At 39.7% G+C, this 23,561-nt stretch overlaps 1 protein-coding gene across 1 annotated transcript in view; it reads left to right on the top strand.

Moving 5' to 3' along the window:
* Positions 1 to 23,561, top strand: part of THEMIS (thymocyte selection associated) — an 87,300-nt gene that overhangs the window by 22,638 nt on the left and 41,101 nt on the right. The window contains exons 3-4 of the mRNA XM_061989864.1: positions 4,955 to 5,413; positions 8,254 to 9,296. Coding sequence (XP_061845848.1) covers positions 4,955 to 5,413; positions 8,254 to 9,296 — 1,502 coding nt within the window. The remainder of the gene's footprint in view (positions 1 to 4,954; positions 5,414 to 8,253; positions 9,297 to 23,561) is intronic.

Raw genomic sequence — 23,561 nt, 5'->3', positions numbered from 1 at the left:
TTGTAATTTGATTCATAATGATTTTAATAAGGTTCTGAATGGTTCCAGATAATATTACTTGGGTTTTGTGTTGTTTTGGTTTCATTATTTGCTTTGTTGTTTGGGTTTTTTCATATATATCATAGCAAGGAGAGCATTTATGAGAAGATACCGTGGCAGATTATGGCACTCAGATAGGAACCACAGTGGCTTTCTTACAAAAATAACTTTTTATGTATTCAATTTTTTTTCTATATAAAAAAGTATGGAATGATACATACTCATAAGCATAAAGAGGTGGCTATTAGGTGCCTTTTTTTCAGGGGTTTTATCAACAGAGATGCTAAGTATGCAAGACCACATGGCTCTTTAGGTGCCTGTGCAAGCATTCTGTTACCAAAATTTAAAAAACCAGCAGAATGGAAGGTTAAGATTTATTTTCTCCCAATCCTGACAACGTCTGGCTGTCTGGACCTGAGGGGGTAATCAGTTTTCTCATTTTATATGAGATCTGGTAATTATGGTTCCACATGAAACCTGCTTTCCAACCCAGGATGCTCATCAGTTTGTTACTGAAATAGCTGGCTTCCAAATAGCTCTGTAGTCCCAGCAAAATTAGTAGAGCCTGAGTCTACTGTAAAACACATAAAGCAAAAGAATGTTTCTCATACCAGTACATTGCCAAATATTTTCAACTGGGAATGGTTTTTTAACATAGTTTATGGAGGCTTTTTAATGCAATTCTGGAGATTTTCTAGGGGCAATGCACGTGCTCCTGTATTGCAGTTGGGTAAACATAGTTGTTGCCTTTGGGATACATTGTATGTACTTTGAACACATTTTTAATGAAGAATATTCCCATTTGCTTTCTCCCAGCACTGCCAGGAGATGATGCCCATCTTGTGCTTGCAAAGCATGACACTGGAACACTGTTTAGAGGGATGCTGCCTTTTCTGCAATTTCACTTTACCATTGGTGCCTCGTCACTGTATATATTCTAAATGCTGACAAACCAGTTTGTCTGGATTTCCACTGACAGCTCCAGTAATGATCAGGACTAGGGTGACTAACTTGCTTGTTAATAGTTGTATTAAAAATGCTCTTGAGAATCGGTAAAAATACCAGTGAGAAAGAAAAGTGTGTTGAAGTTGCACTTTGCACTTCTGCAGTTACATTCGTGGATGTAGCTTTCTTCTAGCCCAAAGGCTTTCCCATAGTGCTGCAATGAGGACATATATGTAGAGGATATATTTGCACAAGGGTGCTAACTTCACACAGGAAAAGCTAGCTGTCATATAGACAACTATGAAGGCACAGAATTGCAGAAAACCGTTGCATAGCCACAATTATTAACTATCTCTGCAGCAGGTCAAATGGGCTACTTCTGTTTATGGTGCTGAAAAGCCCTCAGAGCTGTTAGTTGTTGCAGATCCTAGTGGTCATGAGATATGTAGAACCAAACATGCCTGACCTGGTGATAAATTCCATTAAAAGCTACTCAACATATAGAATCTTATTAATATATTTAACAAGAAGTGTGTTAAAGCTATGAAGTTAAAATAGGGGGGGTTGTTATGGTGAAACAATAATCACAGTAATTCTATTGGGGAAAAAAATGGTTTTCATATATTCCTTTCTGCTATTAGATATATTAGATATATTCCATCCCCTACTAGATCTGGAAGGAAATTTGGTATTAAAAGATGAGGATAAGGCTGAGGTGTGTAATGCCTTTTTTGCCTCAGTCTTTAATAATAGCAGCATTTCCACCAGGGAAAGTCAGCCCCTCAAGCCAAGAGACAGGGGCATGGAGCAAAATGTCCCCCCTACAGTTCAGGAAGAGATTGTCAGTAACCTGCTGCTCCACATTGATGTGCACAAATCTATGGGGCTGGATGGGGTCCTAGAGGGCTGAGGGAACTGGCAGGGGTGCTTGCCAAGCCACTATCCATCATTTATCAGCAGTCCTGGCTGACTGGAGAGGTCTCATCTCTGATTGGAAGTCAGCCAATATAACACCCATGTATAAGAAGGGATGGAAGGATCACCTGGGAAATTACAGACCTGTCAGTTTGACTTTGGTGCCCAGGAAGCTGACAGAGAAGACCATCCTATGTTCTATTATGCAGCACAACCAGGACAATCAGGTGATCAGACCCAGTCAGTATGGATTTATGAAGGGCAGGTCCCGTTTAACAAACCTAATCTCCTTCTATGACAAGGTGATGCACTTATTGGATAAAGGGAAGACAGTGGATGTGTGGATGTCATCTACCTTGACTTTTGTAAGGGATTTGACACTGCTTCCCATAGTGTTCTCTTAGGGAAATTGACTGTTCTTGGCTTGGATGGGCATACACTTTCTTGATTGAAAAACAGCTTAGATGGTAGAGTCCAAAGAATCGTGGTTAATAGAGTTAATCCAGTTGGCGGCTGGTCACAAGTCATGTCCCCCAGGGCTCAGTACTGGGGCCACTCCTGTTTAACAACTTTATTAATGTTCTGGACGAAGGGATAGAGTGCACCCTGAGTAAGTTTGCCTGGGTAAAAGTATTGATCTGCTTGAGGGTAGGGAAGCTTTACAGAGAGATCTAGATAGGCTGGATGGCTGGCACAAGGCCAATGCCAAGAGTTTCAATAAGGCCAAGTGCTGGGTCTTGTACTTGGGCCACAACAACCCCCAACATAGCTACAGGCTTGTGTAGGAGTAGCTGGAAAGCTGCCAGGGAGAGGAAGACCTGGGAGTGATGGTTGACAGCGGCTGAACAGGAGCCAGCAGTGTGCCCAGATGGCCAAGAAGGCCAAGGGTATCCTGGCCTGTATCTGGAACAGTGTTGTCAGCAGGAGCAGGGAGGTGATCATTCCCCTGTACTCAGCTTTGATGAGGCTGCACCTTGAATACTGTGTCCAGTTTTGGGCCCCTCTCTACAAGAAGGACAATGAGATGCTGGAGAGGATCCAGAGACAGGCTACCAAGCTAGTAAAGGATTTGGAGGACATTTCATATGAGGAACCGAGGAGGGATTCGGGGCTATTTAGCCTGGAGAAAAGAAGGCTCAGGGGAGACCTTATCACTTTCTACAACTACCTGAAAGTAAATTGTAATGAGGCAGAGGTCAGTCTGTTCTCTCTAGTAACAAGCAACAGGACAAGAGGAAATGACGTCAAGTTGCACCAGAGGAGATTCAGGCTGGATATGAGGAGGAATTTCTTTACTGAAAGGGTTGTCAGGCATTGAAATGGGTTGGCCGAGGAGGTGGTGGAGTCACTGTCCCTGGAGGTGTTTAAGAGACAGTTGGATGTTGCACTTGGGGAAATGATCTAGTGGTTGATAGAGCTGGGACAAAGGCTGGACATGATGATCTTAAAGATCTCTTCTAGCTGAAATGATTTTATGATTCTATGATTCTAAGAATATGGTCTTAAGGATCCTCTTCTTCCATGCAGGCTTCTCAGTTCTGTTGTCTTCAGCATATGAAGCTCAGTAAGGAAAAGGTGTAGGAGAAGACATACAATTTGAGGTCATTTTTAATTGAAACGATCCCCTGATCTAATATGTTCAAGAATCTTAATATCAGAGGAGATTTGGGAATGTGAATGAGCATCTTCCTAACATCCAGCAGGAGCTGTGTCCTGGCAGCATCCCACCTTGCTGGGACCCAGATATCTGGCAGGTATCTTGCCCTTACGAGTCAACTCAAGGCAGGTGAACAGAACACTTAAACCTTTGTACACATGACAAAAACCACTAATGAGAAGAGCAACTGCCATGAAAGTGCCTCTAGTAGTGTCAAGCAACGATCTTTGAGTCCCCATCATGTGTTCCATAACTTCCAAGATAGGGGCAGTCCAGAGGAGGCAAAAAATGAGGAGCCACAGGGGCCATCGGGTTTCTTCTAGCTGGCTTTGGGGGAAAGCAGGAGAAAAGGCCCTGTGTATCCTAGGGAGCTTGGTTGCTGTGTCACTGTAGCTGTACATACCAGTTAATTTACATGGTCTGCCTGGCTTGCAAACTTGGCCTAGGAATAACCTCTACATTCTCCTGGAAGACAGCCTTAGTCAGTGCCTGTACCAGAAAACTGCAATTTAATTCCATGAGGCAGGATGCACACTGCTGTGTGTGGGGAAGAAGATAACTGAATCATGCAGTTCAGCTAAACCCTACTGTTTAGCTCTCTGAACCATCCACTTCATCTTCCTCTATAAAAACATTCATGCAAATATGGAAATGTACATATTTTTCTTGCTGTGTGGACTCTTAATGAGATAGCTCCAAGGGGCATGATTAACATGAACTAATAATGTCCCTAGGGGACAGGGAAGCTCAGATGTAGCTTCTGCCTTGAAGTAGTGCCTCACCATTTTAATTGCCTTGTGATTGCCACAGTGCTACAATACTCAAACTTTCAATTATTCCATCTGCTGGTCTGGGTTATCAGATGTGCAAAACCAAATTTCCTTTGCTTATTTTTATTTGTAGATGTTACTTTTTTATTTGTGATGTGTCTTTAAACATAACTGGTCTAGGAATCCTATTCTGTATGTGGAAGAATACACAGTACAATGTTTAGCCAGAAACTTTATCCTGCATTTCACTGATCACACTGTCATTGCTCTTCCTCATACCATGTCTGCATTTGTTTCTTAAAGGTTGGTTTCCTGAAAATACAGATAAGAATTTAAGACAATTTTTCATTTTTCTGTAGCAAAGAAAATAACCTTTTTCTCCTTTTACCATGGATTTCAAAACGTTGGATGTCACAAATTACCTGCAGAGTAGAAAGGGCTAATTACAGCCGCCTATGATTTGTGTAATGTAGTTGATATTACCTTTATAGAGTCACATTTCTAGTAATTGAGCTATCAACTATTAACTGTTTGATGGGTTTTACTCTCCATTGTATTCATAATCTAAAATTTGGCACAACTTCCTCTATACTTTTCCCTTTTTATAATGCAAGTCTTCTGTTCTTAGGTCTTTATAAAGTTGTGGCAGATAAAACTCCATACTTCAGCATTGAAGAAATTACAAGAAAAGTCTCTATTGGGCCAACAAGATTTGGCCATCCGTGTTTCTACAGCCCTGAGGATATAAAATTACCAAACCTCACAATCAAACAGGGTGAGCAGATCACCTTCAACTCAGTGGAAGAGGTCAATGGAACGATGTCTGTGAACTGTGATGTGGTCAGAAATAACCGGTCTCATTCCTTTACTTTGCCTCTTTCACAAGAGGGAAAATTCTATGAATGTGAAGATGACCAGATATACACATTAAAAGAGATTGCAGAATGGAAAATCCCTAAGTGCAGAAATCGAATTGTCAAACTTTCCAATGCTTTACAAATGTGGGACTCCTCTAATCCTCTTCCTGAGAATTTTGATGGCTGCTTGGTTCTCACGCCTATCTATGAAGTGCAAGCAGTAATGAAATGTAAGTAGAAATGAAAGTCAATGTTCTGTTTGTTTTGGTATAGAAAAGTGCCCTTAAATACATAAAATACATAGGCAGAAAAGATTCAGTTTGATCAATAATCCCTGACCCATATTTGCCACTGATACTAGTTTCAAAATGAAGAAAGATAAAAATAATATTGCCTTTCTACAACTGTTGCAAAGAAGGTATATTTCACAGTGAAAAAGCAGAGCTTAGGAATTCTCTTCAGTTCTCAGATTATCTTTCTTTATGTCTCAGACTTTGGTCACAGAGAAGCTACTTGATCATTTATGGCTATGGCTAGAAGGTGAAAAAAGAACATAGATGTGCATGTTGTAACACACTCAGCTACCGTTTGTTTTTTCAGAATGACGATGATGCAGAAAGCAAAACTGTAGTATTTTACTAGTGTAAAAACAAATATCAATAGAATATAAACATAAAAGATTCATGGACAATTTCTGAAACCTCTAGGTTTGAGGAAACAGAAGATATTAGAAAACCAACATCTTAAAAAGCTGTATTTTGTGTCATAAATTTTTAATTTTAAAAAAAAGATAAATTATTTTGTCCATAGCATATTGTCACTGTTCTAGTTGTTCCACCAGAACATTGAAACTGCTGGGTTCTGTTTTTACCAATGTCTGTATCTATGCTTCATTTTAAACCTGTTAGTGAAATTAGTAATTGGAATAAAATTAGAAGGTGTGCAAGAGCATAAGCACACAGTGAAATTGTCCTGAGTTATGATGACTTGAATAGCCAAGCTGCAGTAATGGCCCACGTGTGTGTAGATCACACCTTCTCTGAGCTAAGATACCTACCTAAGGAAAATACACAGTGTAAGCTAAAATATTTTACCTTACTTGAGGATGACCCAGGCAGTAGACAGAAACTTTCTGCAGTTCTACTTGTTGTTGCACCCATCCTGTTAAAGTTTGCAGGGTAGGAGCTTAGCTTTTGGGAGGGTTTTTCTGCCTGATGTGTTTACTAGAAGCAAACTGGTGAGATCTATAGAAATGAAATCCTAACAGAGATGTGTCATTCCTAAGGATATTAAGCAGGAAATCTTTTCACAATTGGACTTTCTCTGATGAATGATGTAATTAAGTGGATAAAAGAGAAAGAAATAAGTGGACAGAGACTATTAGCAAAATATGGTCTAGTTTTTAAATGATTATTATGAGATACTTATCAGCGTTTGCTATGTGATTTCACGTATGTGTTTGAAAAGTATCTCTTCATGAGATAAAATACTACATTTTCTACAATTCTAGCTAGACTCAGGAATCTAGCCCATCACCCATTCTGATACTCACTTAGATATATGTTCAGAAGTGTTTGGTATTCACTTGTCTTGCAATCAGATATTCCAGTGAGAGTTTTATTTGTCGATTTTATTTAATACCCATTTATGTTTCATAGTGTGCTGAAAATTTAGGAAGCATTAAATATGTCCTAAATAACTATTTAATTCAAACTTGAAAAGCAGGCTTCATGGTACATGATTAAATACTTTCTTTTGGACCATGAAAAATGGATTTTCACTGTTTTTAGATGAACTATAAATATACACGAGATAAACTCTGAGAAATACTATCCACAATTCAATAAAAAAGATTCCTGATAATAGGGACAGCAGATTACATTTGCACAGGCTGTGGAGAGGAATCCTCTATAACTCTCATTCCTAATAATGAAAAAATTATATGTGGAACTCCCTCAAATGCTGAGAGAAAACTTTCTTTTCACTAGTCATTCCTCCTTCATTGACTTTCCTTTGTAGTGCTTAGGAAGTTTGTCATTTGAAGGTGTCAAAGTGACAAAAGCAGAGTTGGAATCCCAAATTACTGTCATAAAACTCTATCATATAAAATACACCTGATACCAACTTTTAAGTTAAATATATTGGTTTGTTCTGCTACCAGGAAGTGTGAATCCAGGATATAGTATCCTAGTGTGAAGGTCCATGCAGAGTAAGTCTTATTGAAGAGAGTCATTAAATATTATTTGCTTCTTAAATTGTACTGCCATGGTCAGTGACCTGTGGTGTCACTGATCTGAAGCCAAATTCTTAAACAAGTCTTAATTGCACAGTCAGCTTTGTGCTTGGATGTTTTGCATCCAAAATTTTGCAAGTGTAGTTGTGATAAAAGAGTTGTTGGTCCCTGACAGACTGTTAAATGCAATGGCTCAGTTCGGATAGTGAATAAAACCAGATGTCACAGAAAAAGATGAAGGAGTTCTGCAGAGGAACATTACAGTAGAAATTTCTTCATTAACAATAAGCTTAGATTTTGTTATACATTATAAATATACTAACCATTACAGATTATTTCATCATTCTTATAAATATCAAAATATTTATTCCTTCCAGACTGGTCACAGCAACATTTGTTACTGGGATCAAACGCTATTTATTTATTTCAAATGTTCCTCCACTCATTTCATTGGAGAAACCATAAGTTCCTATGGCATAACAGAACAGAAATTCATCTTATACTCAAGAAAAAGAGTTTGATAAGATCAACACCTTATCTAAAATGGGAGATGCTGTGATGAAGACAGTGTTTTTTTTTTTTTTTACTTTTTCTTAAGCTTCTGTTCACTTGCATACCTTATTCTCATCTTTCTTTCTTTGCGAGGTCTTCTGCATATCTGATAGCCACACGTCTCAAATTAAAACAGACTTTGACTGGCCCTATTAATTGTGCACATTAGTATATGAAGGTGCACACCTCACAGAAGGTACCTTTAGTATATGGCCAAAAGGATGTGTATATTTTATTCCAATGTCAGTTTTAAAACAAAAATTAATGTATTTCCTTTCTTTTCAGTTCGAAAGGACATAGTTCATATCCTCTCAGATCTAGATGTCGAAGTCAAGGATATAACAGACTGTTATGATATTAGCTCTTTCCTTCAGCCTCTGTCTTTGGAAGATGTATTTGAGAGAACAAGCAAGGAATTTCCTATGGTTGCTGAGATAATTGAAGGGCCTTCACACAGCCCAAAACCTTGTACCTTATTGTATACAGGGAAAGAGATCATTATCTACAAAAAGTACCAGGCAACAAGAGTCCTAGCCTCTGAGATCAGAAGTGATTCCCCTAAAAGACATTTTTTAATCCCTATGAGCTACAAAGGAAAGTTCAAGAGAAGACCTCGGGAGTTTCCAACTGCATATGACTTAGAGATAGCAAGAAGTGAAAAGGAACAGCTTCATGTTGTAGCAACCAAAGCCTTTGATTCCCCTTATAAAGAGCTTTTTTCTGTTTCTGTTGGAGATCAATTTCTAGTTCAGCAATGCCAGACTAGTGAAGTTCTGTTTGAGGGAAGAAGGGAACTCATAGATGTTTTATCTTGTGAACAAATACTACCTGATACATACAAGAAAGTGCTCCTCCCTATGTACATGGAAGGTGGCTTTGTGGAAGTGATCCATGACAAGAAACAATACCAGCTTTCTGAGATTTGCAAAGAATTTCGTTTACCTTTTAATGTCAAAGTGTCCGTGAGGGACCTTTCCATTGAGGAAGACATCTTGGCTGCTGTGCCTGGTCTGCAGTTTGAAGAAGAAATCACAGACTCTTATTTGCTGATCAGTAGTGCCAGCAGTCCAGCGGAGAGTTGGGAGATTCCTGTATATCGCTTAAGCATGTCTGTCCATTTGCTTAGTAAAGATGTCCAGGCAGTTGTACCACCTGTGACTAAGACAACAGTTGAAGAGATCAGTGAAGAACAATACTATATGGTGCGAAGATATGAAAACCAAACCCTTCATCCACCACCTAGGCCTCCCAAAAATCCAACACTTGCACCGAAACCTGTTTTTGCAGTGCTTAAGCAAGATGTGTCTGATGTACTACAGGCTCCAAAGGTAAGTTATCACACTTTGAATCTCTTAAAATTGTAGGTCATGTTCTGTCAGTTTACAATCTCTTTCACCGCTGTATCCTTGTGGCAATGTACACAGATGGCTCTCAGTTCCCTGTAATAGTCAAATTAGCCATTATAGACAACAATGGCTAAAATCTCCAGTGTGTGTTAGTTGATCCATGAAAAACAACAGAACCATGCTGACTTAGAGCAGAAACCTTGACCATATAATTTTGCACAGATAATCTTTTACTGTACCCATGCAAAAGTGAAGAGAGAGCCTCAAAGTGGCTGTATTTAAATGTTTATTAAGGGAAGCATATGTTTTCATAGTGTAAAGATAATTTTACTCATCTGGAAACTGCAGAATTAAATTCACAGAAAGTCAGGTTGTATAGATACTTTTGACTTCATGGTTTTGCACTTACCCAAGTAGCAAACAGATTTGGAAGACAAAGCACAGCTATTTTAAAATAACACTTGATGTTAAGAAAATAGTGCCCCTTCTAGTTCATTAATTTTTTGTGTTGAATCTGGCTGAAACAGAGTTAAGATTTTTCACAGCAGCCTGTAAGACATTGTGTTTTGGATTTGTGACTAAAACAACATTGATAACACACCAGTGCTTTGGCTATTGCACAGCAGTGCACCCACAGTGTCAAGGCCTCTTTTCCCCAGACTGTCCTCCCACAATGAATAGTCTGGAGGTTGGGAAGAGGCTGAGAGGGGATACAGTTGGGACAGCTGAACCCAGCTGACAAAAGGGATATTCCGTGACATATAGTGCCACACTTAGCAACAAAAACTGAGGAGGTAGCTGGTCTGGAAAGGTAGTCATAGTTCAGAGACCTGCCTGTGGGAGGTGGTGACTGCCTTGACACCACTGATGGCTTTTTACTCTTTCATTTGTTAAACTGTCTTTAAATCAATCCATGAGTTTTCTAGGTATTGCTTTTATTATTCTCTCTCCTGTTGAGATCATCACTGTGATGTTTGGGGGAAGTGAGCAAGCACCTGGGTGGGTGCTTAGCTGCTGGCTAAGGTAAACCCATGACAGTTTTCTTGCATATATTGAAAGAATCAAAGGCACCTTGATGGACTTTAATAAGAGAGACAGTCCTGGAGGTATTTAACTTAGGTTGCAGTTGCTTTCATGTGTAAATGTGAATTCCCTACAGGAGAAGAAGGAAAAACACTGGAAATACTTTCAGATCTCTGCATTGTGATTGTGCTGCACTTTAAATGTAATGTAACTCATGGAATTATATTTTGGCTGGTTTCAGGGAAAATTATTTTAAGTGTTGCAATCAAATTAAGGTCTAACTGTAGCCACTGTGGAGCCTTTGTGAGTACCTCTCCTTGTCTACTGAAAGTGCTCCTCCTCTCAACGACAATTCTAAGATTCATGTAAGATCCACATGCAGGACCATAGCACCACATAGGTCTTGCAAGGTGGTTAAAAGAGACCATAGGAGAAGTGAATGGGTAAGGCAAATCCCTCACATAAAGGTAATACAGCAAAAAGCTATGTCATTTTCTTCTGTCTGTACTTGTACTATGGAAACTTCTTTTCTGCTAGTTTGTACAGTGAACCCTGTGGCAGCTTAAATAACCCACCCTATTAGACTAGGAAGGATGGACAAGAAACGTCCCTGGAGCTAGCAGGTAAGCCACCAGCCTGGTGCTAGCCTAGGGTACAGAACTGAGGAAGAATTCCCTAATGTTTGGTTCCTGGTAGACCCGTATTCTTGTCAGGAGGACTCAGAACTCCTACAGTTACTGAAGGCTGTGTGTGGAGAGCAATAGGTAGCTGTTGACTCTAGACTACACTTGTGCAGAAGATAATATTTTCCTGGAGTGAGGAGAGAGCAATAAGCTCAGGAGAGAGGTGAATAGAAGTCCCTTTGCACATTCATGAGAGCAACCTTAGACTGCAGCAGTCCAGATAAATGTTTTTAAGCACACTGTTCCAGAGGACATTTTTTTTTGTCACATCCTTGTTATAAATAAACAATAAACTGCAGTCAGAATGCTTAGGGTCACACAGATTTGTAAGTCTCTGTCCTTGGAAAGCTGACACAAGTAGAGATCCCTTATTCATAAGATTAAACATCCTGAGTTGTAAAATAATAGGTTTACAATCACATAGAATGCATTATCTATCTCTTCTATCCCAAGCACCACCAATCCTCTGGGAGGACGTAGATGGTAATGCACAGGGTCTGCTTCATCCTCTGCCAGCAACAGCCATAGGGGACACAGCATTTTATTCCACATGTATAGGGTTATCTGAGGGTTCAGAAAGTTGAAGATTGTGCCAACCTGATAAATGGCCCTCTTTGTATATTCTGGGACTATGCATAGACTTATTTGCACAAGTAACAGACAAGCGTCCTAATGAGTAGAACTTAAGCCTGACAAGGTGGCAGCCTGGAATAAGCTTTAGTGCTGCATGAATTGCCATGCTCCTCCTGCAGGCAGCTCCCTGCCTGGTGCTTTGGGAGCTCTGGCTGCTTGCTGGAGGGTGGTGAATGACTTCCTTGCCCACCAGTTGGGAAGCCCAGCTTGGTTGATGCTCCAGGGTTAAATACTGCTGCCGTATGAGTCCACCAAGGACTAAGATCCATCTGTTTTATGCCAATACCTGAGGATGCTCTGCAAGGGGGAGTCACCTCTAGCTATGGCTTGTGCTTTCATTGCCTCTTAGCTCGCAGCAAGGCTGTGAGAGCAGAGAGGCTCCAGCTGTTTCTGCCTGCTGTTCTCTGACCTTCGTGAGGAAAGACTAGGGCCAGGAGCAGGACTGTATGTTTGTCATGGGTTTGTGTGGCACTATTTCTGGTAATGGGGAAGGGGCTGTAAAGATGGCTTCTGTAAGAATTTGCTTGAAACTGTCCCCAGGTCTGAGTCAGACCCACTTCTGAGGGTGAGCCATTTGAGCACCTGCACAATCACTTATTAAGAAGATGCCAGAAGAGGAGGTTTGATCTGTTCTTATCATAGAATCATAGAACGGCAGGGGTTGGAAGGAACCTTTAGAGATCATCTAGTCCAACCCCCCTGCAGAAGCAGGTCAACCTACATCAGGTCACGTAGGAACATGTCCAGGCAGGTCTTGAAGGAAGGAGACTCCACACTCTCCCTGGGCAGCCTGTTCCACTGCTTTCTCACCCTCACAATAAAATAGTTTTCTCTTGTATTTAAATGGAACATTTTATGTTCTTCCTTCTTTTCTGACTGGTGGTGGTGGAAGGAATTGGAAGAGAGAGAAGAAAGCACGTGAGCCCCAAGGTCAGCAAGGAAAGAGAGGAGGAGGTGTGCTGGAGCAAAATCCCACTGCAAAATCTTCCTAAAAACCTACCTGAAGGTGGATCCTGTGCTGAGATTTGGAACATATACTGCTGGGAAGGGAGATGAAAATCCAAGTGTAACTTGGAATGTCCCTACAGTTCCAATCCAATAATGCCTGGATTTTGGCTTCAGCTTGCTGCATGAGAAGAGCAAGAGAGGGAGATTCCCCGTCACCTGTGAAGAGGAGTGGGGAAGCTGAGATTTGTTGGCCATTTGTAGAGGATCCCGTGCCAGGGGTAGTGACTATGTCCAGAGGAGGCTGTAAATTCATGTGTAGTGTTGCAGCAGAAAGTGCCTGGAATTCTGCTGGCCACAGAGGAGTCCCATGTTTTAGGGGCTGACCACATCCTCCATTCCCTACGCCTCCTGAGCTGTTGAGGGGGGAGGAGGTAGAGATATTGGGAGCAGTGAGCTGAGCCTGGGAAGAAAGGAGGAATGAAGGACGAAGATTTTGAAGTCTTGGTTGTAGTTTTCTCATCACCCTGCTATGTTTTTGCTTTCTGCCTGTTCCATTTCTAGTAAGTAGTAGAATAAACTATTCTTACTTTTCTCTCTAAGCCAAGTAGTCAAGTCTGTTTTGCCCAGAACCATAACTGGCAGCGAGCTCTCCCTGCCCTTGTCTCAATCCACAACATCATTGGTTATCTTTTTTCCTCCCATCTCACTGGGCCTCCACCATCCTAACGAGGATGGGGGTGAATGGGGGGCAGTGAGCAAGAGACTACATGGTGCTTTGTTGCTGGCTAGGCCTGAACCATGACAATCGTTCACTCTGTACTTTGGTTATATTAGTCACTGAATTGTATGAGATTAGCAGCCAGCATGATCTGGATCCTCAGATGAGCACAAGTACTGCCTCTGCTTGCATGCAAGGCGCCATGCTGCAGAAACATGAATGTTAGCACAGTTCATCAAAGTCCAGAGACAACAGATGAATTCTCAAATATAATATAACTGCAGCAACCAAGCACTCTGCTGACTTTCTTTGCAGGGCTAATTAAGTTGGCTTGACTCCTTCTGGTACAGCTTTCACTTCCAGAGTCTGGGGATCTCTCCTCTACCCTTTACAATTCACTGTAGATTTTTCTTTTTTTTTTCTTTTTTCTTTTTTTTTTTCTCTCATCTGATCATTTTGTTTTTCTGGGTAGGAAACATCCAGACCACATATGTTTGTAATTTTGTATTATTTACTAATTGAAATAAACAAAGACAAGCCTCAGTAAAATACATGCAAACTAAGCAAATGAAACAAAAGGGAACTGGAACATCTCTCCTGTGCAAAAAAGGTTGACGGATCTGGGTCTGTTTAGGCTAGGGAAGAGAAGACTAAGGAGAGATACAAGTATTTAAAAGAGTATGACAAGAAGATGGGGTAGTACTTTTTTCTGTTATCTCTAGTAATAGGACAAATGGTAACAGGCTCAAGCTGGAACACATGAAGTTCCATTTAAACATAAGGGAACATTTTACTGTGAGGGTGAGGGAGCCCTGGCACAGGCATGTTCCTGGATGTGTTCCTGCCTGGACATGTTCCTGTGTGACCTGATCTAGACGGACCTGCTTGAGCAGGAGAGTTGCACTAGATGATCTCTAAAGGTCTCTTCCAAACCCTGTCATTCTATGATTCTATGAAAATGACATATATCAAATGATGAAATTAACCTGGTATTTCAGATATCATATATCTATCTAATATCAATATCAGATAGCAGATATCTGTCTAGTAACCAGTATCACCCCTAGCCACAAGCACCTCCAACGGAAGACAGTGATGACAAAGCAAGAATTGTACACTTTGTTTAATGGTAAACTTGGAATACAAACAACCATTCACAAGAAATCCATATTTTCCTTACTAGGAAGCTCTAACAGCCATGTTGAATTAAAGAGTTTAAGCCATTCAATTTATTTGTGAACTTAGCTAGAGAGTGAGAATTGCTCAATAAAACCCTAGAAGTCAATGCCACTGATTTGAGAATAGTGCACCTCACTCTTCTGTCAAATTGTTCCTGGAGAGTTCCTATGGGAGGAACCAGTCAGGACCTCACCTTCTTGAAATTAAAATTCATTTAGAAAGAACAAGATAGATGTTCCTATTCTTTCCACAGTTAGAACCACCATGGTAAATACAACAAACCAAATTTTCACTTAATAACTCCAGAGTAAGGCTTCAGGTGAGATCCTGAACAAAAGTGTCTTGAAAACCGTTTCCTAAAATATCTTTAGGGTTTTTTACCTTCTGGTTGCTGTTTCCTCCCCTTCAAGGAGATTAAAGCAGCAAAAGTTTTCTAGCTTTCTTTTTACCTATCAGTTCAAGCAGATCTAAGAAAGTATTAATACATGTACCTTGAAGATTTTGTTTTAAACGGAAAACAATCAAACAAGAGCCCAAACCAAATATTGCTAAGTTCATGTTAATATAGGGGGAACCTACTCCTAATATTCTGAGAGAACTAAGTGGACTTCTTAAAGAATGAAAAACACAATATTTGCCTCCTGATAAACAGTAGGAGAGGTTAGATCTATCCAAGGCTATTCTTGGTGGTCCACTTAGGCATTTCCCTAGCCTGAGGAGTAGTAGCATCAATAAAATCACCAGCTTCGAGTCAGGATTGCTAATAAATAACTTTATGAATGTGCAAAGGGTAAAGTCAGTCACAGGCAGTAATCTGCTCAACTCTGGCAAGAAAGCTGAGAGAATTCCAGCTGGGGAAACTGGAGTTTAATAAAATAGTAAGTATCAGGGCATGACAGTTAATCGTCATTCTATGCTAAGGTCCATTATCCTTCAAAAAGTCATTCCTGTGCTACAATATCAGGAACTTTCTTGCTTTCTTGCTTTTTATTTCAAAATTAAAATGAAAGAAAAATTATCACTTCCATCTGGCTTTGCTGTTCTACAAACTGAACTATCAAAATCTGCCATTAACATATTTATCGCATCTGTCTTCGCAGCAAAATGAAGACTTATCTGGAATTAAATTCCTAAGACATAAGCTGCATTTTTCAACAAATGAATTTTTTGTTTGCAACACCCGATCTCCTTTCTTCTAACTATTTCTTTTCTGCTTCCAGACCATTTTTCATGTTTCTAGGGCCTTCTTAGAGCAGATTTAACACAAATATTTCTGCTGCGTAGCACAAAACTAATCTTTGTAAATAACTATGTATTAGGAAATGCATTCAGGCCAGCCAAGAAGGAAAAGGTAAGAACAAGCTTCAGGAATTAACAATCTACTGGCACTGGAAATGAGGGAGGAACGTGTGGCTCATTAGCAGATGTGAAAATGAGAATACGCAAATGTAAGAAAGAGGCATTCTGTCTGATAGGTGCAGCAGTGTGGCTGCTGAGGGTGCATTTGTGCTTCTTTGTCCTCTCTTTTTCTCTGTCCTCCACTGAAGGTTTCCCTCTCCCTCGAGTCTCAGCTTCCACTCTCTCTCTTCCCCTCTGTTCTGACATACCATGTACTGTGGCTTCCTGGCACATTCCAATAGCTTTGTAAGTCCCTAATGAATAGCTTGGAAAGGCTGGAAGTACAGCACCTACAGATTAATCACTACCTCATGTTGTTATTGTGGCCAAATTCTTAAGTCTCTCAAGATTCTATCCCCTTGCCCTGTGACTCAGGCCCCAAATTCCTCCAACACCTTGTGCTGCAAATTCTAGCTAGTCCAAGCACTGTGTCACAGGTTCTTTTTCCTCCAAACATCCATCCTGCACTACATGTGTCTGATTTCCACCAGACCAACATGCCTCATATCTCCCAGCACTATACTTGTCATGTGCCCTTCTGTCCTCCACAACTTACATGACTCTGAATCTCCAGTCTTCTATACTGCTTTCAGACAGGCTTCTCTTTTACTCTTCCTTGTTTCTTCCCAACACATCTCCCTCTCTTGCTCTTCTCATGTAGCAAGCCGAAGCCAAGTCCACAGACATTATTGGATTGGAGCTGTAGGGACATTCCAAGTTACACTTGGATTTTTGTCTCCTTCCCCAGCAGTGCCTGTTCCAAACCTCAGCAAAAGATCCATCTTTGGGCAGTTTTTTAGGATGAAAACTGGAGCAGGCTATAGCTGCTGACAATTGTCTTGCAGGCTGGACAGTCCTAGCTGAAGGATTTTGTATTGGTGCACTGTTGCAGAGACCCTTATAGCTATATCCACACCTGGGGGCTCATGTCCATTTTCTGAGAACCTTCTGATACCATGCTGGGCTGAAGCCTGCATGTCTGCCATCCCACATCATGCCCTGGGTTTTTTCCGTAAAACAAACCAAACAATGCTGGCTGAAATGCTGAAACACTCTCACCTGGCTGTTGGGGTACTAGATTGCTGAGTACTCTATGGACTCTCTATGCACCAAAGGAAGGAAATAGGATAGCAGGAAACTCTAAAGCCCCAGATAATAAGTGACTGGAGTTTTCCTGATATTCTCATTATGGAAATCTGGCATTAAGATCTCTTTCTCTTTCAAAAAACACTAAAAGCTTAAAATTTCCACTGAGAAGCATCAGGTTTGTAGTAGGCACTTACCGTGGATTGATGTTACTCTCAAAACCAAAATACAGTGGGGAAGATAGCAATGTCCCTTCCAGAAGGACAGGTAGTAGACAATTGCCTGAAAAACTAGCAGGATAATCTGAGGTGTAAGAAGGTGGCTGTAACTGCTACATGAAATGCTAATACAATACAAAAAAATTAAGAAAGGTACAGATGAACATTTGGATATGCTGACTGATGAAAATGCCAGATGGTTAAAAGCAAATTGCTTAATTTAGAGCAAAAAAATGAATTGCTTGGAGAACAAAGAGGAAAGAAATATCAAAACAAAAAGGATGTCCAGAAGAAATTAAAAAAATGACCACATGAAACTATGGAACCCTTTATAAGAAGGAGGAAAATCCTGCACAAGACAAGAGCCAAAAAGCATTGATGTGGCTAGCACATTTTTTCTCTCCTGTATAAACTGCATAATATAACAAAATCACAGAATTATGTATAAATATGAAGAAAGACCAAAAAAAAGTAAAAAAAAAAAAAAAACCCACAAAAATTCTAGGAAGCAGTGCAGCAGAATAACTCTCTGAAAATATAATTGGGGACAAAGAGCCTGAAATGGATTTTTTTTCAGATGGGGTCTCAAGCAACCTGACTTCCCATGAGGCTGTTGTCCAGGCTGCATTCTGTCATTGGCTCTTCTCCTCACAGTAAAAAGGTTGGGAAATTAAGTTCATAGATATCTGGTTATTGAAGTGCTATTATGGCCTGTATTTTTGGTCTGTTTGGAAGTCACCAAAGACTTTCCCAGCTCAAAGTGGCCAGAAATAATCCACATCACAATAACTTTCCTGTAGGAAACAGTCTAGGTAGTCCTGTGATGCCCACCTGGAGCCTGACAGAGACCTGCTGGGCAGCTCCTGCAGGGTCTCTGATTCCATATCTGCTTAAATGCCTTCAGGGATTGTTTTGTGCTCTGAAGGCCATCTGGCATGAGGTGGCTGATGTCTCTGCTAGCAACCTTTTTCATCTCCTTATTTGTGGGACTGCTTCCAAACTGTGCACTGGAAGTGGGCCATGGAGTGTTTTTAACCCTCAGATCATGCCCAGGAACTGTTTGGCAAAACACATTGGCATGAGTTGAAACTGAGCCCAGGGATGTTTACAGGCACTATTTAATCAACTAGTGTTGAAAAGAAATATGCTCATCAGAGTCAGTAAAGTGGTGTGTGGGGTCAATGTAGAAGAAAGCACTGACATTGCCCATTTACATTACACCTCCTTTCATGAAATTTAAGCTTCTGCAGTACTGTCAGAACTGGAAGTGAAAACATCCCAGAAGGCAGGGGTTATGCCTTGAAAGATATTGCCCCATGAAATGAGAAAGTTGCTGTCAAATCCCAAAGGACATGTAGGCATGACTTGGGCTTTCCAGAGAGTCCTTGCAGTAAGCAATTGAGTGATTATCAAGAAACAAGAGCGCTGTGGAGAGACTCGTCAAATCCATTAAAATTCATAAAGGCAATCTAAGTCCTGGGCTTTCACTTCTCTGCTTTTGGAATGTGTTAGTCCATAGGCATGACAGAAAAAAAGCATGGTGATAATAAAATGCATAGTGAGGTTTATCACTTATTACACTAGGGTGCTTTTAAAGGCTGAAAAACAATGTATTTAATGTCTTTACTGAGAACATTAATTTCCTCTCTTTGTGAATAGAGGTGTATAATTTAAACTGAACTTAGTCAAGATGTTTAACAGCATTATGTTCTTGCTTTACCTTAGGACATGAAATAATTTACCTGATAAATACTTTACATGGCAATATGTTGTGATGCTGTAGTTCAGGTTTGTCTTCCATGGATTTATTTTTCTTTTTACTTTTTTTTTTAATAGATAGCAACAAGGGGGTTGAGGAGATGCAGGGATTCAATTCTGTGTGATTCCTGTGATGCTACTGAAAAATCACAGCAACGATCTCAGGCTTACAATGACTGTAGTCAGTAGCTTGTATCAATAGTCCATCCAAACTAATATGATGAAGTCTTAGTAGAGTATCGCTTGATAGGAATCACTGCTAGTTTGTGACATGTCATGTACCACTCTGATGTACAACACTGGCTATGAATCTCCTAGATTCTGCACTGATTTGGACTTTAGATTAGCTAGAGTTGCAATCTGATGAATAAAACAGTATAAAGCTATTCCCAAAGCATCACTTTCTTTTAAACTTTAAGAGTCTTTTAAAAAATAAACAATATTTTATGTGTGAAATGAAGACACTGTATCTGGAAGCTACTTTCACTGATCCATCTGTTTTCATAAACGGTATATGCATGTACTGCAGTATTAATGAGGAAAAGAGTGGCTGAGTTTGCTTGTGAATTTCTCTCATTTGAAGGGAGATATGCCAAGCAATTGAACAGCAGCTCTACAAGAAAATTCTGTCCATATGAGAAGCAGGGTTTACAGGAGCTCAGTAGGTCTGGTTTACATTCTCACTTCTGTCACACACAGCTTCAGTGACACCAGACAAAGCACATCAATATCTGCCTCCAGATACATGAAGAAACTGCCGTGTGTGAAGAGAGAGTGTGGATTTACAGCTCATTAGTTACTTTATGTGGATGCTTAAATCTCAGGTAAATGCAAGATACATTGCCTCACTTTCAGTAAGGGTCAGAGATACCTCACATTTACTCTGGAGCAACAACCATGCAGACAGTTGCCATGGAGTAGTCAATGAACTGTAAATCCACGCTCATTTACTTGGTGGCAACTTGTTCCTCTAGCTGTCTCCTGTCTATGGAATAGGACACAATGCCTCACTTTTCCCATCTTGGTTATCTATAGAGACAAGTATCATTTTTGCATGCATGCAGGATTTCGTGCGTTGACTAACACAATAGGAACAACAGTAACAGCATAAAAATAATACCAACAGTGAAATTCCTGCAGACTAGTACATTTTAACATTGCTTAAAAGTTTTCAACTGAATGTTAACGTACAGAAAAGGTGCAAAAAAACCAAGTTACTATTGTCTAGGAGAGCTGAGTTTTGACATGTGGCTATTTGAAAGAGGAAGAAACAAGAAAGGAAAAACTTGTCTCATTTGATATTTCAAGGTGTTAACCCTGAGGATCTCTAACATCTTTATAAGCTTGGTCTTTTGTTCTCCACATCATAGTTTATTCTTAGAGCAGACATTGTCCTTTTTCTATGCCTTCTGCATCTGCTGTGGTATATCCAGTCTCCTAAGCCTTGTCTGCACCTGTTGGCTTACAGAAAGTATCAGTTTGTTTCAAGACATAAAGAGTTATGGATGAAAACTCAGATGCCTCTCAGAATAGCTCCATAAATTCACCAGTTTGTGGTACTTTGACAGATAACAACATTAAACTAAAAGGTGCATGTTAAAGGTTAGCTTGTGCAAGCAAGCAAGGCATCAGCAAGGGAAGAAAATGAGGAAAGAGACTGCTGCACTATGTGTTACATATATTTTTATACTGATAGATCATATATGGATAAAAAGTAGTGGGATGTAACTGATGATGTATAAATGGATGCTGGTCTAAAAGGCAATTTTTTTAAGTCAACACTAGCACACAGCTATTTTTTTTTTCTAAATATGTTCTTTCCGCTTGTGAATGTCTTAATTCACATCCTAATGTCCTGACCTTATTGTCTCTCACATAAAAATGAAAAGTAGTGTCCTGTAAAATCAAAAAAATCTCCTTTGCTTGAAGCACACACAATTATTTTAAAACGCATACACACATGGTGGTTAACAGGAGATATCTGCTGTTTACCTGCTGCATTTCCCCTTGCTGAACAGAGGTGGACCAGGCAGGTCTTAGTTTGTCTCCTACTTATCTTCCACACAGTCAACATCTTATGATGTGGACACTCGGGCTACTAATCTCCTACACTATTGAGACTCCCTCTCTGTTCTCATAGTTCAGACAACAATGTGGAAGCTAGAAGTAAAACACAAACTGAATCCTTAAACAGCATGCTTAGATTTTACATAAGACTTATCCTTACTTTGCATCTTCAGAAAGCAGATAATTTTTTCTCATGAAATAACAAAACCACTTCTACCCCATACAATATCTGAATGTGAGAGATCTCCTTCTACCCTCCAAAACAGAAAGTAAACCTTATGAATGTTTTTGAGTTATTGAATAATAATATGTTAGTGTTCTGATGTTGCTATTGTTGAACCTAAATGAAAAACCTTATTAATCATGGATTTGACAGCTCATTCAGTTATAATAATGTTTCCTGTCAATCCAAGTTCTCATTATAATTGGATCTTACTTAGAAAGGAAGATGCTTCATTGACTGCTCAGATGCAGGAAAGTACAGGTTTGAAAATGAAAATATCAGTCTGAATTGTGTTTCCAAGGAGCCTGCTTATGCATGTACAAGTTGGATAACACTTTAATCCTTGCTGTGTGTCACATTTGGACATGACTACAATAAGATTCTCTCACTGACTAGACACAAGCTCTAGAGCCATGACAGTGAAAGTGAAAGCAGGAAGAGTAAATTAAACTTCTTCTTAGACTTACCTATATAAAAAAAAGTGTGAATTTGCAGTTAATTTTGTTTTCTGCATGGCCTCTTTTGTGGTCGCTCAGTATGCAGAAAGCATTAGATATTTCATATGGTATTGAGAGAGGATTAAGTTGCTTCCAACCAAGGCAATTTAGCATGCTGTAGGAGTATTTCTAAAGACAGTTAGTGGCAAGGAACTGTAAATTCATACCCTAACTTACTGTGTACTATAAACAAGGCCAGGGACAGGACAAATAGCTGCAAAGATTATTAAGGCAGAAGGATATTCAGACTGAGACTGAAAGCATTTGGAAAAGCATCTCAAATGCCATTTAGAAGAGACTCTGTGGGCAAAATATATTAATTGCATATAGGACACCCTGATTCTATGAGTGTAACAGAGGGAGGTGGTACATTTCTACGCAGGCCACAGTTTTTTAAGGACACAGAAGCCACAAGGTAAGTATAACTTAGACTCAAGAAAGAAAGGTTTTGCAGAAAGTACTTGTCTGAGGCAGCTGAAACAATAATTCCCATAAAGTTATTTTGTTCACTGCTGAACCAATGTAGTTAAAATAAATGGGAGCTGAAAGTAGTTTTCTAATGAGTAATATAATGCTAGCAAACATAGAAACACCAAATTGTTTTCACTGCCTTGTAAGACAAGTAGCAAATAATCTGGTAATGACAGACCTACATACAGATCAGAAAATGATTATGAACTAGGAAAGAAAACTGTTGCTTGTAAGTATGAATAGTAAGCACTACAAGAAATTACAAGAGAACCCAAAGAGGTTGTTTTGCTTTGGCAGAAAATAAAGAGATGTGATGGGAAAAACAAAGCAGGCGATGGGAAGCTGCTGTAGATGTTGAAAAAAAGTATGGCAAGTCCTTTTGCAGCTCTCAGTTTGGGCATGTATGTGCCTTATTGATTAACCGCTGACCAAATAAATTTACATTAGCTACAAGCAGTACCCAGTTCTCCCTCAAAATACACAACTTGAGGACACCAGCATGGTAGGATATCAGAGCTATTTGAATATTTGTGGTAATGACAGTGAACACTTTCTTATTATGTCTCAAGAGCTTTGTATTCACGATATGACTTACAAGTGTAGTGGGGCTAGAAGATAAGTAGTCCTAACTGCAACAAAGTCAGTCTTTCTCAATTTACTTGTTGAGAAATGTGTTCCTAAGAAACCAAATGATAAGAAGTAATATCATTCTGATAGAGAATTAGAGTGATTTTGTGTTAAACTACACATTCAACAATGCTGTTAACATCTAGTAGGCTTTGTCTGTGAAAAAGAAAACCTGAGATTAATTTAATTATTTATATGTTAGTTTTCACCCCAAATTTAGTCAAAATTTGGGAGTGTCTAATATTTTGTGAATTAAAACGCCATTCTTGGGGCTTCCTGTACAGCAATGGATGAGATATCTGTTTTTCAGGGTACACTTGAACTGTATGTTGTACAGTTTGTGTAAGTTTAATTTCATGGAATTGTTTACATCGCTGTAAGAGTTTACCGGTTTTTGTGCTTGATCCTGTGGCAGATATATACACTGGAAAGAAGAGAATAAGCAATCTTTTCTCCCTCAGTGACTCAACCAGGTGAGGCACAGAAGGGAGAATAGGCTCAATCCATACCAGAATTTAGAAGCTGTACTGAAATAATATGTCTTCTTCTACTCTTTGTCTTCAATCATTTCAGCTCAGCACTATCTTTTACTTTGCTTTGTGCCAAGAAGAGACAACTTAGTCTTCACTGAGATTGCAGGGCCTGAGAGAGATAAGGAAAAGGCTAAGAGTAAAAGTCCTGTAAATATGAATAGGAATAAAATTCCAAGAGAAAGTGG

This window comes from Colius striatus, chromosome 2 (assembly GCF_028858725.1).
Source record: "Colius striatus isolate bColStr4 chromosome 2, bColStr4.1.hap1, whole genome shotgun sequence".
Taxonomy (NCBI): domain Eukaryota; kingdom Metazoa; phylum Chordata; class Aves; order Coliiformes; family Coliidae; genus Colius; species Colius striatus.
This window is presented reverse-complemented; position numbering and strand designations above follow the sequence as displayed.